Genomic DNA, 17064 nt, shown 5'->3' on the forward strand with positions numbered 1-17064 from the left:
TTTACCTTCATTAATCCTATGCATGAAGGTAAAAAAACTTTTCTGTGTGCAGCAGCCCAACCCCAATACTTGCCTGAGCCCCCTCTCAATCCAGTGATGTGCACTAGAGCCATGGCTCTCCTGGGCTTCTTCCTCCTCATTGGCTGAGCCATTGTCTCGGGCTACTGTCAATCAAAGCCAGTGAGCCAATGAGGAGAGAGCAGGGGTGGGGCTGAACCACGATCTGTGTGTGAATGGACACACAAAGCAGCAGCTCGGGAGCGAGCCTGCTCAGGTGCCCCCATAGCAGCTGCTTGCTGTGGGGGCACTTAGCAGGAGGGAGGGGCCAAGAGGGACCCAAGAAGAGGAGGATCTGGGCTGCTCTGTGCAAAACCACTACACAGAGCAGGTAAGTATAACATGTTTGTTATTTTTAAAGAAAAATAAAAAGGAGACTTTAAATACTCTTTATTCTCACTTTTAAATGAAAAGTAACAAATAAAACAGACAAGAGTATTCTCAGTATTGTAACCGCCATGACCTCCGGCCTCCCCTTCACTCTAGCACAGTTGTACAGACTCCTCTCTTGGACTGAAATGGCTTCCTCTGATTTCACTGCACACTGTGAGCTTCTTACAATGTGCATTAGAATCTTTTGCAAGTCAAATACAGCCTGCCCCTCCCCCCCCCGTCTGACTGTCCCTTCCAGCATCATCTAGCCCCTCCTCCCCGTCTGACTGTCTCTGGCCCGCCCCTTTTTATCCATTGGATTTCAGTTCTGTCGTACATGTAGTAATGTAGTAGGCTCACCATCCCATGTGGGCGTTACCTTAGGCGGTCTGTATGGGAACACCCACTCCTCCGAACTGACATCCACCTATCCAGGCACTTTGATACTAATATAACTCCTCCCAAGAGCCCGCCTACTGTTTACATCAGGACCAGAGGCGGGGCAAGGGGGAGGGCAGGAGGGACGGCTGCTCTGGGCACTGCGGTGTCATGTGAGGTGGGGGGAGGGTTCTGCAAGGAAATTGGGGAGAGGGGGGGGATTTGTGTTTCAAGGGGGAATTTGGAAGGCAGAAAGGAGGTAATAATTGTTATAGAAAGGAAAATTTGGGGGGTTATAAGAGTGGTGATTTAAGAGGATTTGTGCTGGGAGAGGGGATAGGGGGGAAGATGATTTGTGCTAGAGGGGGGGATTTGTGCTAGGATGGGGGGTTGGTGGGATTTGTGCTGGGAGAGGGACTAGGGGGAAGATGATTTGTGCTAGGAGGATGGGTTGGGGGGGATTTGTGCTACGAGGGGGGGTTGGGGAAGATGATTTGTGCTAGGAGAGGGGGGGTTTGCTGGGAGGGGGGGTTGGGGGGATTTGTGCTGGGAGAGGGGATGGGGGGAAGGTAATTTGTGCTGGGGGGGGTTGGGAGAATTTGTGCTAGGTGGGGGGGTTGGGGGGATTTGTGCTGGGAGAGGGGATAGGGGGAAGATGATTTGTGCTAGGAGGGGGGGTTGGGGGGATTTGGGCTGGGTGGGGGGGTTGGGGGGAGATTTGTGCAGGGAGAAGGGGTTAGGGGGAAGATGATTTGTGCTAGGAGGGGGGGGGGTTGGGGGATTTGTGCTGGGAGAGAGGAAAGGGGGAAGATGATTTGTGCTAGGAGGGGGGGTTGGGGGGATTTGTGCTGGGTGGGGGGGTTGGGGGGAGATTTGTGCAGGGAGAAGGGGTTAGGGGGAAGATGATTTGTGCTAGGAGGGGGGATTTGTGCTGGGAGGGTGGGTTGGGGGGTAATTTTGCTGCGAGGGGGGGTTGGGGAAGATGATTTGTGCTAGGAGAGGGGGGGTTGCTGGGAGGGGGGGGTTGGGGGGGATTTGTGCTGGGAGAGGGGATGGGGGAAGGTAATTTGTGCTGGGGGGGTTGGGGGGATTTGTGCTAGGAGGGGGGGGTGGGGGGATTTGTGCTGGGAGAGGGGATAGGGGGGGAGATGATTTGTGCTAGGAGGGGGGAGGTTGGGGGATTTGTGCTGGGAGAGAGGAAAGGGGAAGATGATTTGTGCTAGGAGGGGGGGTTGGGGGGATTTGTGCTGGGAGGGGGGTTGGGGGGAGATTTGTGCTGGGAGAGGGGTTAGGGGGAAGATGATTTGTGCTAGGAGGGGGGATTTGTGCTGGGAGGGTGGGGAAGATGATTTGTGCTAGGAGAGGGGGGGTTGCTGGGAGGGGGGTTGGGGGGGATTTGTGCTGGGAGAGGGGATGGGGGAAGGTAATTTGTGCTGGGGGGGGTTGGGGGGATTTGTGCTAGGAGGGGGGGTGGGGGGATTTGTGCTGGGAGAGGGGTTGGGGGAAGATGATTTGTGCTAGGAGGGGGGATTTGTGCTGGGAGGGGGGTTTGGGGGAGATTTGTGCTGGGAGAGGGGTTGGGGGAAGATGATTTGTGCTAGGAGGGGGGTTGTGGGGGATTTGTGCTGGGAGAGGGGATAGGGGGGAGATGATTTGTGCTAGGAGGGGGGGTTGGGGGGATTTGTGCTGGGAGAGGGGATAGGGGAAGATGATTTGTGCTAGGAGGGGGGGTTGGGGGATTTGTGCTGGGAGGGGGGTTGGGGGAGATTTGTGCTGGGAGAGGGGTTGGGGGAAGATGATTTGTGCTAGGAGGGGGGATTTGTGCTGGGAGGGGGGTTTGGAGGAGATTTGTGCTGGGAGAGAGGAAAGGGGGAAGATGATTTGTGCTAGGAGGGGGGGTGGGGGGATTTGTGCTGGGAGGGGGGTTGGGGGAGATTTGTGCTGGGAGAGGGGTAGGGGGAAGATGATTTGTGCTAGGAGGGGGGATTTGTGCTGGGAGGGGGGTTTGGAGGAGATTTGTGCTGGGAGAGAGGAAAGGGGGAAGATGATTTGTGCTAGGAGGGGGGGTGGGGGGATTTGTGCTGGGAGGGGGGTTGGGGGAGATTTGTGCTGGGAGAGGGGTTGGGGGAAGATGATTTGTGCTAGGAGGGGGGATTTGTGCTGGGAGGGGGGTTTGGAGGAGATTTGTGCTGGGAGAGAGGAAAGGGGGAAGATGATTTGTGCTAGGAGGGGGGTTGGGGGGATTTGCGCTGGGAGAGAGGAAAGGGGGAAGATGATTTGTGCTAGGAGGAGGGGGTGGGAGGATTTAGAGTGAGGGAGAGAGGATGTGTACTTGGAGGGGAAATTTTAGGGGTAGTGGATTTGTGCTAGGAGCGGTGATTTTTTTTAGGGGGGAGGGGGCATTTGTGATGGGGGAATTTGGGGGATGGGGCAAAGATTTGTACTGGGATGAGAGATTCCAGCAGGGGGACAGATTTATACTGGGGGGGTGTTTTTCCTAGGGGGGTAAGCATGTAAATTAGTGCTCAGGTTTTTATAAAGAGATTTTTGGTGGCACATATTTCTCATACATCTGTGGGGGGGGGGGTGGAGTTTAGCATGTACAGGGCAGTGATTAGGACTGAGGGCTCTGGAGAAGAACACTGATGCGGGGTGCTGAGATGTTTTCTGTACAGCCCACTAATGGCCCCTCCCACCAGCCATGATCTGCTTGCATTGCATAGAGAAACACAGTGACCCAATAATGACATCACTGGGTCAAATATAAAGTATATAATAAAAATGTCATTAGTATGTTGATAAGGGGAGGGAGGGGGAACCAGACAAGGCAAAATATAAGTAGATTAGACTTTAGCTTTAATTGAACTTTGCAAATTGTCACTAACCTGATTGCCGGTAAGCTTCAGAAGCAGGACCCTCATCTCGTCCAGGCTCCGGTTTATCCGATCTCGCCTCTGCTTCTCCACCACAGGCTTGAGGATCTACGGACAGGAACAAGTTAACAAGGAGCACCAAAACCCCTCCCATGGTTCCCGCTCAGCTCCGCCCACAGACTGCGAGGGCGAGTGATCCGGTAACAGAAGGATAAATACAATTTATATTAGATGAGTTAAGTGTTCAATAGCAAATAATTGATAATAGATTTTTAATAAAGATACATTGTAGCTCTAAAAGTTAAAGTGGTTGTAGACCTCAGATATGAAATATGAACAAAGCACATCCCTCTATAGCGTGCGCTTGTCTCAGTCCAGAGCACTAAGTGTCATTTCTGTCTGCTGCTTCCTTCCTCTGCTATCATCATGAATCACTTCTGGCAAGTTTTCCTGATGCCAGGAGAAAAAAGGTGACAGGGGAGGCACCTCCAACACACAGCCTGTGATTGACAGTCTCAGCTCTGTTCCTGTTTGCTGTGTGGAGGTGTGTCAATTTCCTCCAATCATCTGTCAGAACTCTCCTCACTGAGCTCTGCAGTGTGTGACTTCAGCTCTCCGCCCCCTTTTTTTCTGAGCTCTCAGAAAAGCTTTCTAATTTAGCCCTCTGGATGTAGAGAAGAGAAAGCTGCAGATAAACAGGTACAACTTATGTAGGAGGATTTGTTTAATCTCTGTGTATCACCAGAGGATAGTCACTTCACTGGGTATATGGAAAGGCTTACAACCACTTTAATGGAGACTTGTAATGGGTCTGCATTATGAAACAGGTTCTCTAGGAGACAAAAAACATCCTCAAGACTCAACTGCTTATACCTTGAATGTAGATGCCGGGGACGGGTGCCCAGCCTGGGACGTCTAATCCCTAATAAAATCAATGCATGGTAGAAAAAAGCTGGCCACATGGTAAACTCCTCTTGTCACTCTATTAGCTACATAGAATGAATACAGTACATGAAATCCTAACGCGTTTCGGCTATTACAGCCTTTCTCATAGCTATGAGAAAGGCTGTAATAGCCGAAACATGTACGTATATGAGGAAGGCTGTAATAGCCGAAATGCGTTAGCTTATGAGGAAGGCTGTAAAAGCAGAAATGCGTTAGAATATGAGGAAGGCTGTAATAGCCGAAACACGTTAGGATATGAGGAAGGCTGTAATAGCCGAAACACGTTAGGATATGAGGAAGGCTGTAATAGCCGAAACGCGTTAGGATATGAGGAAGGTTGTAATAGCCGAAACGCGTTAGGATTTCATGTACTGTATTCATGCTATGTAGCTAATAAAGAGTGACAAAAGGTGTTTACTGAGTGGCCAGCTTTTTTCTACCATGGATAGGTTCTCTTGGAGGGTAATAGAAGAATGTGTATGTACAGCCTGGCCTAGTCACAAATACATAAAGGAATTGTCCCCCTTTAGTTGATTTAAAGTTTATCTCTCAATAAAACTTTTTTTCTTTGATTTTGAATAGTGTGTGAAAGGGTTAGAACCCCTGTCAGGGTTTTATAACCATCCATGTCCCCACTGATGTGTCCTGGTGACCATTTATTACTGTCTGTGTCCCTACAACAGGGATCCACCCTCTCTATATGTCCTGGTGATTATTTTGAAACCAAAAAGTGAAGGGAAATATATACCCAATGGGACAGAAAGAAAAACCAAATCTGACCAGGGTTCTAACTATTCCTTACTCTACCTAAAAACTATAAAACAAACAAAAAATACACCTAAAATTTTTAAAGGGATCCTCCACTATGATCTCCACCAAACCTATCACACCTTACCATATCTTATAAGTACAGTATCTTCCGCCAACATGGCTTATGATACCAAACCCACGCCTTATCACAGCTCCCAACTGTCCTTGATTTCGAGGGACTGTCCCTGATTTGGAGCATTTGTCCCTCATTTTGCTCTGATCGATATAGTTGTATATAAAATGCACTTTCCAAGTGCTAAATCTTTCATCTATTTTGTAAATAGCTGCATTTGTAAGTTTAATAAGCCAGTATACTAATATTTTTTTTTTTATAATTCTTCTTTAAGGGGGAGTGGCAGGGGGTGTGCTCTGTGATCTCTGCGTCCTCCAGACACTGCTGATCACAGATCGGGGTAAAGAACCAACCAGCTGCTCTCTGCCACGTGATCAGCTGTGTCCAACCACAGACGATCACAGATGTACACAAGTCAGTAATCTGTATTTCCTTTCCTCGCGCTGAGAGCCAATAACTGACTTGTGTTAAACGGACATCAGCACTGATTATCAGTGTCCTGATTATCAGTGCAGTCCCAACTGTGCCCACTGGCACTGCCAATCAGTGCTGCCAATCAGTGATGCCCACCAGTGCAGCCAATCAGTGCCCCCTAATAGTGCCCATCAGTGCCACCTACCGGTGTCAGCTATCAGTGCCTATAAGTGCCACTTTATCAGTGCCACCTCATCGGGGCACATCAGTGCCACCTCATCAGTGAAGCCTATCAGTGCCACCTATCAGTGCCAGCTCATCAGTGCCACCTCATCAGGGCACATCAGTGCCGCCTCATCAGTGCCACCTCATCAGTGCCCATCAGTGAAGCCTATCAATGCTAGTCAGTGCCACCTATCAGTGCCATCTCATCAGTGCCACCTCATCAGTGCCCATCAGTGAAGCCTATCAGTGCTCAGTGCCTGTCAGTGCTACCTATCAGTGCCAGCTCATCAGTGCCACCTCATCAGTGCCCATCAGTGAAGCCTATCAATGCTAGTCAGTGCCACCTATCAGTGCCTTCTCATCAGTGCCACCTCATCAGGGCACATCAGTGAAGCCTACCAGTGCCTGTCAGTGCCTGTCAGTGCCACCCATCAATGCCACCTCATCAGGACACATCAGTGCCACCTCATCAGTGCCCATCAGTGAAGCCTATCAGTGCTACATCATCAGAGAACATCAGTGCCGCCTCATCAGGACCACCTCATCAGTGCCCATCAGTGAAGCCAATCAGTGCCACCTATCAGTGCCGTCTCATCAGTGCCACCTTATCAGGGCACATCAGTGAAGCCTACCAGTGCCATCTCATCAGGGCACATCAGTGCCACCTCATCAGTGCCCATCAGTGAAGTCTATCAGTGCCCATCAGTGCCACCTATCAGTGCCCATCAGTGAAGCCTATCAGTGTCACATCAGTGCCACCTCATCAGGACCACCTCATCAGTGCCACCTATCAGTGCCGTCTCATCAGTGCCACCTCATCAGGGCACAGCAGTAAAGCCTACCAGTGCCACCTATCTGTGCCGTCTCATCAGTGCCACCTATCCGTGCCGTCTCATCAGTACTACCTATCCATGCCGTCTCATCAGGGCATATCAGTGGAGAAAAATTACCTGTTTTCAAAATTTTATAACAAACTATGAAAAAGTTTTTGGTCTTTTTTTTTGTTTATTTTGCAAAAAAATAAAAACCCCACTGGTGATCATATACCACCAAAAGGAAACTCCATCTGTGGGGGGAATTTTTTTTTTTTTAAATGTCATATCGGAACAGTGTAGCATGTCTGCGCAATTGTCATTCAAAGTGTGACAGCTCTGAAAGGTTAAAATTGGCCTTGGCAGGAAGGGGGTAAAAGTACCCAGTAGGCAAGTGGTTAAACATAAGCATGCTTAAAAAAAAAAATGTTGGACAGCATTTTTCAGTATAAAATTTTCTGACTTATACTGGTTTATCTTCAACTTAAAATGGATTAGTCCTTTAAATTGAATGTACATTTTATTTTCAGAGGACATCTATTTTATACTATTACTGCTGTGTTAATTGTAATGTTTGATCGGCTTCCATATTATTGGAATTGTATTGGAGATTTGCCACTAGGTGGAGCTGTGTAATTCCCTGCAATCACACAGTCCTCCTGGGAAACATGCGCGCTTGTCAACTGTACGCCAGGCTCGCCCAAAGACTTTCAAACTTTATAAAACTTTATAAAGTGCTGATCTAAAACAAACATGCCGAAAAGGAGCTTTAACTTGACTGTAACTTTCACTTGCTGCATTCTTGTGCCATATCAGGGCTGCAGCACAGAAGGTTTTTCACCTTAATACATAGAATGCATTAACCACTTCCGGACCGCCGCATGCCAATATACGTCCTAACTTTGACGGGGGATATCATTGTTATGGCAGCAGCTAGCTGCCATAACCCCGGTATCCTCTTCTTCGGCTGGCGGTCCGGTTTCCGATAATAGTGGTCTCTGTGGTGGATTCGCCACAAGATTACTTTTATCAGCGCCGGGAGAGGGGCCCCTCCCATCGCGCTCCGGTGCCCTCCGCCTCTTACCGGAGCCGTCGGTAGCGGCGGAGGCGATCAGATGTTGTCCTTTGTGTGACATGGAGACAAGTAAGGGGAAGATGGCCCCCACCCGTCTCCACACCATTTTACGTCAAAACTTCACTTCCGCCTATAGCTCTTAAAGGGCCATTTTTTTTTATTTGGTTTTTTTTTATTTTTTTATTTTTTATTGCATTTTAGTGTAAATATGAGATCTGAGGTCATTTTGACCCCAGATCTCACATTTAAGAGGTCCTGTCATACTTTTTTTTCTATTACAAGGGATGTTTACATTCCTTGTAATAGGAATAAAAGTGACACAATTTTTTTTTTAAAAGAACAGTGTAAAAATAAAAAGGTAAAATAAATAAGAAAAAAAATGTTTAAATGCGCCCCGTCCTGAGCTTGCATGCAGAAGCGAACGCATACTTGAGTAGCGCCTGCATATGAAAACGGTGTTCAAGCCACACATGTGAGGTATCGCCGCGATCGGTAGAGCGAGAGCAATAATTCTAGACCTCCTTTGTAACTCAAAACATGCAACCTGTAGAATTTTTTAAACATCGCCTATGGAGATTTTTAAGGGTAAAAGTCTGTCGCCATTCCACGAGCGGGCGCAATTTTGAAGCGTGACATGTTGGGTATCAATTTACTCGACGTAACATTATCTTTCACAATATAAAAAAAAAAAATTGGGCTAACTTTACTGTTGTCTTATTTTTTAATTCAAAAAATGTATTTTTACCAAAAAAAGTGCGCTTGTAAGACCGCTGCGCAAATACGGTGTGACAGAAAGTATTGCAACGACCGCCATTTTATTCTCTAGGGTGTTAGAAAAAAAAATGTATAATGTTTGGGGGTTCTAAGTCATTTTCTAGCAAAAAAGAATGTTTTTAACTTGTAAACAACAAATCTCAAAAAAGAGGCTCGGTCCTTAAGTGGTTAAGGTGGAAAACCACAAGACTTTACAACTTTTTTGGGGACTTGTTCACACCAGGCGCGGTGCGGGAACGCGTGAAAAATCACAAGTTTCTACGCAAAACACACAAAAAACACGCTGCAATTTGGAGATGCACACGGGTGCCATTAATTCCTAATCATTAGGAACCAACCAAAATTCGAACAGTGTGCGGACAGCTAAAAGGTCAAATGCTCAGGTCTGCTTGCCCCGCCAGACAGGGATGTGCTGTGTGGCAGAGCTGTGTAAATCTCAGGACTGGATGGACAGGAATAGAGATTCTTTAGGAGGTATAACCACTCCCTGATGTGTAGTTCATCTATTTGCCCGGAGTTCAGCTTTCACTACTAAAAGACATCCTTCGATTTCTGGATGCAGAGAGAGATGTGTCTGTAGTTAAAAGTAGCTTCAAGCCGGGAGATGTAATCCATTATGTCCTGGACAGACGCCGCACGTTAAATATTTCACAAAATCTGCACAGTCTTTTGCCTGAAGTATCACCTATGAAGAGCCGTCGCTTTGAGACATGCGCAGTCGTGGGTAATTCTGGAATCCTCCTGAACAGTGGATGTGGCATGGAGATTGACAGTCATGACTTTGTAATAAGCGACAGGTTGGTGAGATCAGAGAGATCGAGTCGGTGAACATTACCACTCCTTCATCATCCTCAATCGTTGGGAACCAGGAGCTACTCCCCCTACTCTGATACAAGCCTGTTTGACTCCCAAGTCGCTGACTGGGAGTCCATCCTCTCTGGTAAGGGTATTTATGCCTACACCTTTCACACAGAAGTTTATGACCGCAACTCGCGGATACCATCTTTGGATCCATTGGTCCTCCTACACTGAGTTTGGTGGCTGTTGATCGCCTTCCATTGTATTATTTGGACTTATAGTCATCACTTCACTCACTTAAGTTCCGGATGGACTTTTTATTGTATTAGCAGCCCGGCACTTTTAGTCAGTGGTTCTTTTCACATAATTAACTTTATCCTCTTTGCAATACACTTGTGTTGTGCACAACCCTCACAAATTTATACACAATTTATTTCATGTGCAATATGCCCGTGATGTACACTATTTTCACAATTTTATAACCACTCTTCCCTATTGTTGGGTTTGTGGTTCCCCTTACATCATTTCCCCTTTTATGTACATATATCGGTGTGTACATTGGTTCACCCCATATGCCATTTTACTTTATTTATGATTCACCCATTTGTACACATTCATTCATTTTGTGGTTAGATTTATTTGTTTTGTTGTTGCTAATCAACAGTCCCTACAGGACCTTTTTTTCCATTAATAATCTTTGTTGTGCATATTGCCCTCCAGACACCATTCTGTTTGGCTTCGCCCAATAAAGGACATGCTTTTTTAGCGCCACACTTATTTTTATTTTAATATTCCTACAATTTGTCTGATTGTGGTGTTGGCTGCTTTGCTTTGTGGTTGGCGCATTATTATTTTTGAATTCTGTATTAATTCCTAATGGCACACCCACACATCTCGCAAATGCACGTGTGTTCTCTAAAACGCACGGTACCGGAGTTTTAAAAATTGTGCTGGAACCTTTTTTTTTGCGAGTTTTATGCGCTTAGGGTGGCCCATTGAAATGAATGGGCTGCCCTGAAACAGGAACACACAAAAAAAATAATAATAAAAAAACACGTTTGCGCTCAGACGCACCTCCTGGTGTGAATGAGCCCTTAAAGTTAAACTCTGTTTTTTTATTCCTCCCTCCCCTTATCCCCATATTAAGAAAAAAAAATATTGGCAAGTTCTTCTTACCCTCTCCACGCTCCAGTGATGTCCCTGGCATCCTCCTCCATCCAGCGCCGCCAGTCCTCTTGGGGCAGAACGACATTCATAATCTTCCTGAGATCCTGGGCTGTTTACACGCCCCTGGGGGTTTGTTTATCATGCAGGCTGGGCTTATAGTACTCCAGGACTGAACAGTGCTCACAGGTCTGTGTAATGACTTGAGCACCTGTCAGTTCAGGCCCACCCCATGCAGCAGTAACATCATCAGAACCGCTAGAAAATAGCAGGAAAAATCTACACACAGGGATCTATTTATAGAACATTTGTTGGACGAATGTCACACACACACTGGTCTCATCTTCCCCATAATTTCTGTAATAGATTAATTCCTCTGATCGTCAGCGCCATCTGTTGACCAAAAACAAGGTATATTTCTCTACATTGAAGTAGTTCAGAAAACAATACCACATTTTGGCCACTAGATGGAGCTGATGCGCATCGGCCAATTCATAGACCTTCCATTGTGTGGTGCTGCAAAGCAGGAAGTCGAATCTGCACATTTAATATGGAAATAGGATTACCCAGTGTACATATATAACTAGAAATGATAAATCTAGTCAGAGCTATACTGCATTTTGGCCACTAGACAAAAACAAGGTATATTTCTCTACATTGAAGTAGTTCAGAAAACAATACCACATTTTGTCCACTAGATGGAGCTGATGCGCATCGGTCAATTCACAGACCTTCCATTGTGTGGTGCTGTGAAGCAGGAAGCAGAATCTGCACATTTAATACAGAAATAGGATTACCCAGTGTACATATATAACTAGAAATGATAAATCTAGTCAGAGCTATACTGCATTTTGGCCACTAGACAAAAACAAGGTATATTTCTCTACATTGACGTAGTTCAGAAAACGATACCATGTTTTGGCCACTAGATGGAGCTGATGCGCATCAGCCAATTTATAGACCTTCCATTGTGTGGGGCTGCATAGCAGGAAGCCGAATCTGCACATTTAATATGGAAATAGGATTACCCTGTCTGTGTACAAATATAATTATTATATTATTTTTTTCTTTAAAACTTGAAAGCACCAGGATAAGATTATTTCAATCAAGTTTTTATTTATATTATATTTATGAAATATAACCGCCCCTAAAAATTTTGTTCAAGCGTGCAGATTGCTCGACGCTATTTACTGTCCTGTGGCTATATCCATTAAAATGAACATCAGACATGGTTATGTGATGGATATATATTGTTGTGAACAAACAGGGCACTGCATTGTCATATGTATTCATTGTTTTTTTTGTTTTTTTGTTTTTTTAAGGGCATACACTTCTTTATTATAAATACATTTTAACTTGCATACAATAACAAGTGTTTTTTTTTTTTTTAGTAATATATCATTTGGATTTGTTGATTCCTCAACTGATGTCATAATCACCATTGGTAACAAATCTTTTTTCCCCATTGGGTTGATTTCCCTTAACTTCCTGTCTTGGTGACACAACAGGAGGTGAGAGTCTCTCCTCAAGTCAAGGGAGATCCCGAGACAGTTGTCACGGGATAAAGAGAGAGAACAGAGGTTCTAACCCTTCCACACACATTCAGAACTATCAAAATAAAAAATACAAAATTATATTTATATTTATATATATATATATATATATATACTCATATATATAACTCACTACCTGCCTGGAGTTTGCATGTTCTCCCTGTGCCTCTGTGGGTTTCCTCCGGGTACTCTGGTTTCCTCCCACACTCCAAAGACATGCTGGTAGGTTAATTGGATCCTGTCTAAATTGGCTCTGATATGTGTATGTATGAATGTGAGTTAGTGACCCATAGATTGTAAGCTCCTTGAGGGTAAGGACTATGTATATGTAAAAAGCGCTGCGTAAATTGATGGCGCCATATAAGTAATTGAAATATATGAATAAAACAAAAAAACTGACTCCAACCCATCTCCTGATAGAACAGAGCTTTAGGAGTCAGGCTGCACATGCTCAGTTTGCTGTGTATTGCTAGAGTTTTTTTTTTTTTGGGAGGGTGCATGTGATCAACACAGGGCCAATCAGCACTGTCCAGACAGGGGGTCAGGGGAAAATGAAAACTCCTCCTACAAGCTTAACTAGAACTGATAAAAGTCACAAGACTGTTATATACTGCTGATGAGAAAAGGTATTTAGCAGTTTATATTTACTAAAATAATTGCATTTCCATGTTCTGTGTACTGTGGGAGACCAGCAGGGCCATCTTTAACGCAGGGCAAGAGGGGGGAGCTGCCCCGGGCCCAGTCATTGTTGTGGGGCCCAAAGGCAGCTTCCCCTTGAGCCCCCACAGCCCGCAAAATAGTTGATAAGTGGATTTGAGGGGGCCCAAGAAAAATGTTTGCCCAGGGTCCAATCAATATTAAAGACGGCCCTGGAGACCAGATATAGTGAGGGTTTTCATGCCAGTCTTTTCCAATCTGATTTGTACAATCTCTGTAGTTTAGTTTTTAAAAATCTAATTTATAGAAGTAATTTTTAAAAGCCTAAATGATATAACAGGTACTCTCAGGAGTCAGGTATTCCAGAGTGCTCATGCTAGGAACACTATGCCTTCTGTCTGCTTCCCATTATACATATATACTGCCCATGACAATTTTAAGTCTTCTGGACAATGATACAAAGTACAGGCTTCAGGTAATCCCCCATTACTACTACGCCCACTTCCTCCATGGGTCATCACCCATTGTACTGATTAAAGTATAACTAAAGGCAAAACTTTATTATTATTATTTTTTGGACGGAGTAGAGAGGGATTAGAACCCCTGTAAGCTTATATTGCTATCTGTGCCCCCGTTAGGAAGATTTACCCTCTCTATTTGTCCTGTTTACCACATATCAAAGCGAGTTTCCCCATAGAAGTAAATGGAAATGGAAGATAGTTTTTTCCGCATTGACTTCTATTGCATGCAATACCGCATGTGGCCAGAGGTCGGGGGGGAGGGCGCCGGAGAGCCTCAGAAATACTCATGGACAGCTCGGCTGAACTCAGAAAGGCTTGGAACACTCGGGAACAGAGTATTTCCAAGTGCTTCCGAGTATTTCCGAGTGATTCCGAGAATTTCCGAACGGCTCCGAACCGTTCCGAGTGTCATCGGCGCCCCCCGCACCTCTGGCCAAATGCAGTACTGCACACCACATTAGCTTGAATTCTGCTTGTCTTGCCCCCCACCTACTGCTTCTATCTGGCAGTACTGTCCAGATTGGATTCAAACATGCTTATATATATATATATATATATAATTGGGCAGACCCAATGGACCACTGGGTCTTTTTCTGCCATTTATCTTCTATGTTTTCTATGGATTCATACAGTCACATGACCCTGCACAGGGGAGTTAGGACAATTCCTCTTCTCTGGTGTCACCGGTATATGGTCATGTAATATCACATGACCAGACACAGGGGACACATACTGGAAATGTTTCAGCGAGGTCATCTGTGTGCATGAATCTGCTCAATTCAATCTGCTTTACAAATGTTAATGTGAGGGAAATAAAATAAGTGCTAATATGGTGTTAATAGAAGGACCCCAGTAGCAAGGCTGCCACCTCTGGGACCCCCTTGTTTCTACATTTCTGGGACCCTTGTTCCTCTATCCCTGGGACCCCCTTTTCCTCCACCCCTTGCACCCCCTGGTTCCTACACCTCTGTGACCCCCTGTTCTTCCACCCCTGGGACCCCCTTGTTCTTCCACCCCTGGGACCCCCCTGTTCCACCATCTCTGGGACCCCCCCGTTCCTCCACCCCTAGGACCCCTCTGTTTCACCACCTCTGGGACCCCCCGGTTCCTCCACCCCTAGGACCCCCCGGTTCTTCCACCCCTGGGACCCCCCGGTTCTTCCACCCCTGGGACCCTCCGGTTCCTCCACCCCTGGGACCCTCCTGTTTCTCTACCTACGGGGACCCCCTGTTCCTCCACCACTGTTCCTCCACCTCTGAGACCCCCTGTTCCTCCACTTCTGGGATCCCCCGGTTCCTCCACCCCTGGGACCCTCCTGTTCCTCCACCTACGGGGACCCCCTGTTCCTCCACCACTGTTCCTCCACCTCTGGCACCCCCTGTTCATCCAACTCTGAGACCCCTGTTCCTCCACCTTGTGAACCCCCTGGTTCCTCCACCTCTGGCACCCTCTGTTCCTCCACCTCAGGGACCCCCCTGTTCCTCCACCTCGGGACCCCCCCTGTTCCTCCATCTGAGACCAGCTGTTCCTCCACCTTGTAAACCCCCTGGTTCCTCCACCCCTAGGACCCCCGCGGTTCCTCCACCCCTGGGACCTTCCTGTTCCTCTACCCAGGGGGACCCCCTGTTCCTCCGGGGGGACCCCCTGTTCCTCCACCTCTGGGACACCCTGTTCCTCCACTACTGTTTCTCCACCTCTGAGACTCCCTGTTCCTCCACCCCTGGGACCCTCCTGTTTCTCCACCTACGGGGACCCCCTGTTCCCCCACCTCTGGGACCCCCTGTTCATTCACCTCTGGGACCCCCTGTTCCTCCACCTTGTGAACCCCCCGATTCCTCCACCTCTGGCATCCCCTGTTCCTCCACCTTGGGGCATTGCTAAGAACGACCCCGAAATCTTGCATAGAAGCAAGCCGTGCACACTGTACAATCTGGATGATTTCAAGAACAAGACACAATATATTGCTAAAGTTCTGCTCTAGGTCTATTGACTGTAGTAGGACCCATTCACACCCAGTGCAGTTGGGTGCGTTTAACACACCCTCACTGCATATAGAGTCCACAACCCATGTTATCCAATAGGCATAGATCACACCATTGCAGCGATAATACAATAAGTACAACAAGCTGCATTTTTACGCAATGCAAACGTGTCTACCTGTAAAGACGTGTAAACTAAATACAGAGCACACAAAAGCCCAAAGAAAAAAGGAGGAAGTGACCTCAAAGCAAATACAAGCAGACAAGCTCCTATAAATGCTTGGGAAAAACGCACAGTAAACGCATGTAAAAACAGGTATTAATGCATGTCAATGCAAATGCAAAAAAAACCCGCACAGTTTCTGGTGTGACTGGGCCCTTAGTAATGGATTGTTTTAGCTATTTAATGGTGAGGAATGCATTGTATAATTCTCTACACATCTGATATTTCACTGGGCAATACTCAATCACACACTGGCTTGTATCATGTTTTGGAAGATCTCAGCTGTGTCCCCAATTCCTCACTGTGGAGACTCACTTCTCCTGCTGCAGTATAGGAGGTGTAAAAGAAAAAGAAAAAACTCAGGAGGTAGACATGGGAACTGGAACTTAGGCTGGCCATACACTATATCGGACTTTCTCAAACTTTTTGGCTTGGCGGAACCCTGGAAGTAATGTTCAGGTCTCAGGGAACCCCTGATAAGGTTAGTCCATTGATGGTCAATGGAAAGGATGTTCCTTACATTGGTGATCAGTGGGAAGAATGCTCCTTACATTGGTGATCAGTGGGAAGAAAACTCCTTACATTGGTGGTCAGTGGGAAGAATGTCCCATACATGGGTGGTCAGTGGGAAGAATGCTCCTTACATTGGTGATCAGTGGGAAGAATGTTCCTTATATTGGTGGTCAGTGGGAAGAATGCTCCTTACATTGGTGATCAGTGGAAGAATGTTCCTTATATTGGTGGTCAGAGGGAAGAATGCTCCTTACATTGGTGATCAGTGGGAAGAATGTCCCATACATGGGTGGTCAGTGGGAAGAATGTCCCTTACATTGGTGGTCCATGGGAAGAATGCTCCTTACATTGGTGGTCAGTGGGAAGAATGCTCCTTATATTGGTGGTCAATGGGAAGAATGTCCCTTACATTGGTGATCAGTGGGAAGAATGCTCCTTACATTGGTGGTCAATGGGAAGAATACTCCTTACATTGGTGGTCAATGGGAAGAATGCCCTTTACATTGGTGGTCAATGGGAAGAATGTCCTTTACATTGATGGTCAGTGGGAAGAATGCCCCTTACATTGGTAGTCAATGGGAAGAATGTCCCTTACATTGGTGGTCAATAGAAAGAATACTCCTTTCATGGGAGGTGAGTGGGAAAAATGTTCATTATATTGGTGATCAGTGGGAAGAATGCTCCTTACATTGGTGATCAGTGAGAAGAATGTCCCTTACATTGGTGGTCAGTGAGAAGAATGTTCCTTACATTGGAGGTCAGTGAGAAGAATGCTCCTTACAATAGTGATCAGTGGGAAGAATGTTCCTTACATTGGTGATCAGTGAGAAGAATGCTCCTTACAATAG

At 46.3% G+C, this 17064-nt stretch overlaps 1 protein-coding gene across 1 annotated transcript in view; it reads right to left on the bottom strand.

The window, feature by feature from the left end:
* Positions 1–17064, bottom strand: part of LOC141134737 (transcription factor HES-7-like) — a 55990-nt gene that overhangs the window by 37980 nt on the left and 946 nt on the right. Inside the window, exon 2 of the mRNA XM_073624173.1 lies at positions 3693–3788. Coding sequence (XP_073480274.1) covers positions 3693–3788 — 96 coding nt within the window. The remainder of the gene's footprint in view (positions 1–3692; positions 3789–17064) is intronic.

Source organism: Aquarana catesbeiana, linkage group LG03 (genome assembly GCF_042186555.1).
Source record: "Aquarana catesbeiana isolate 2022-GZ linkage group LG03, ASM4218655v1, whole genome shotgun sequence".
NCBI classification, from domain to species: domain Eukaryota; kingdom Metazoa; phylum Chordata; class Amphibia; order Anura; family Ranidae; genus Aquarana; species Aquarana catesbeiana.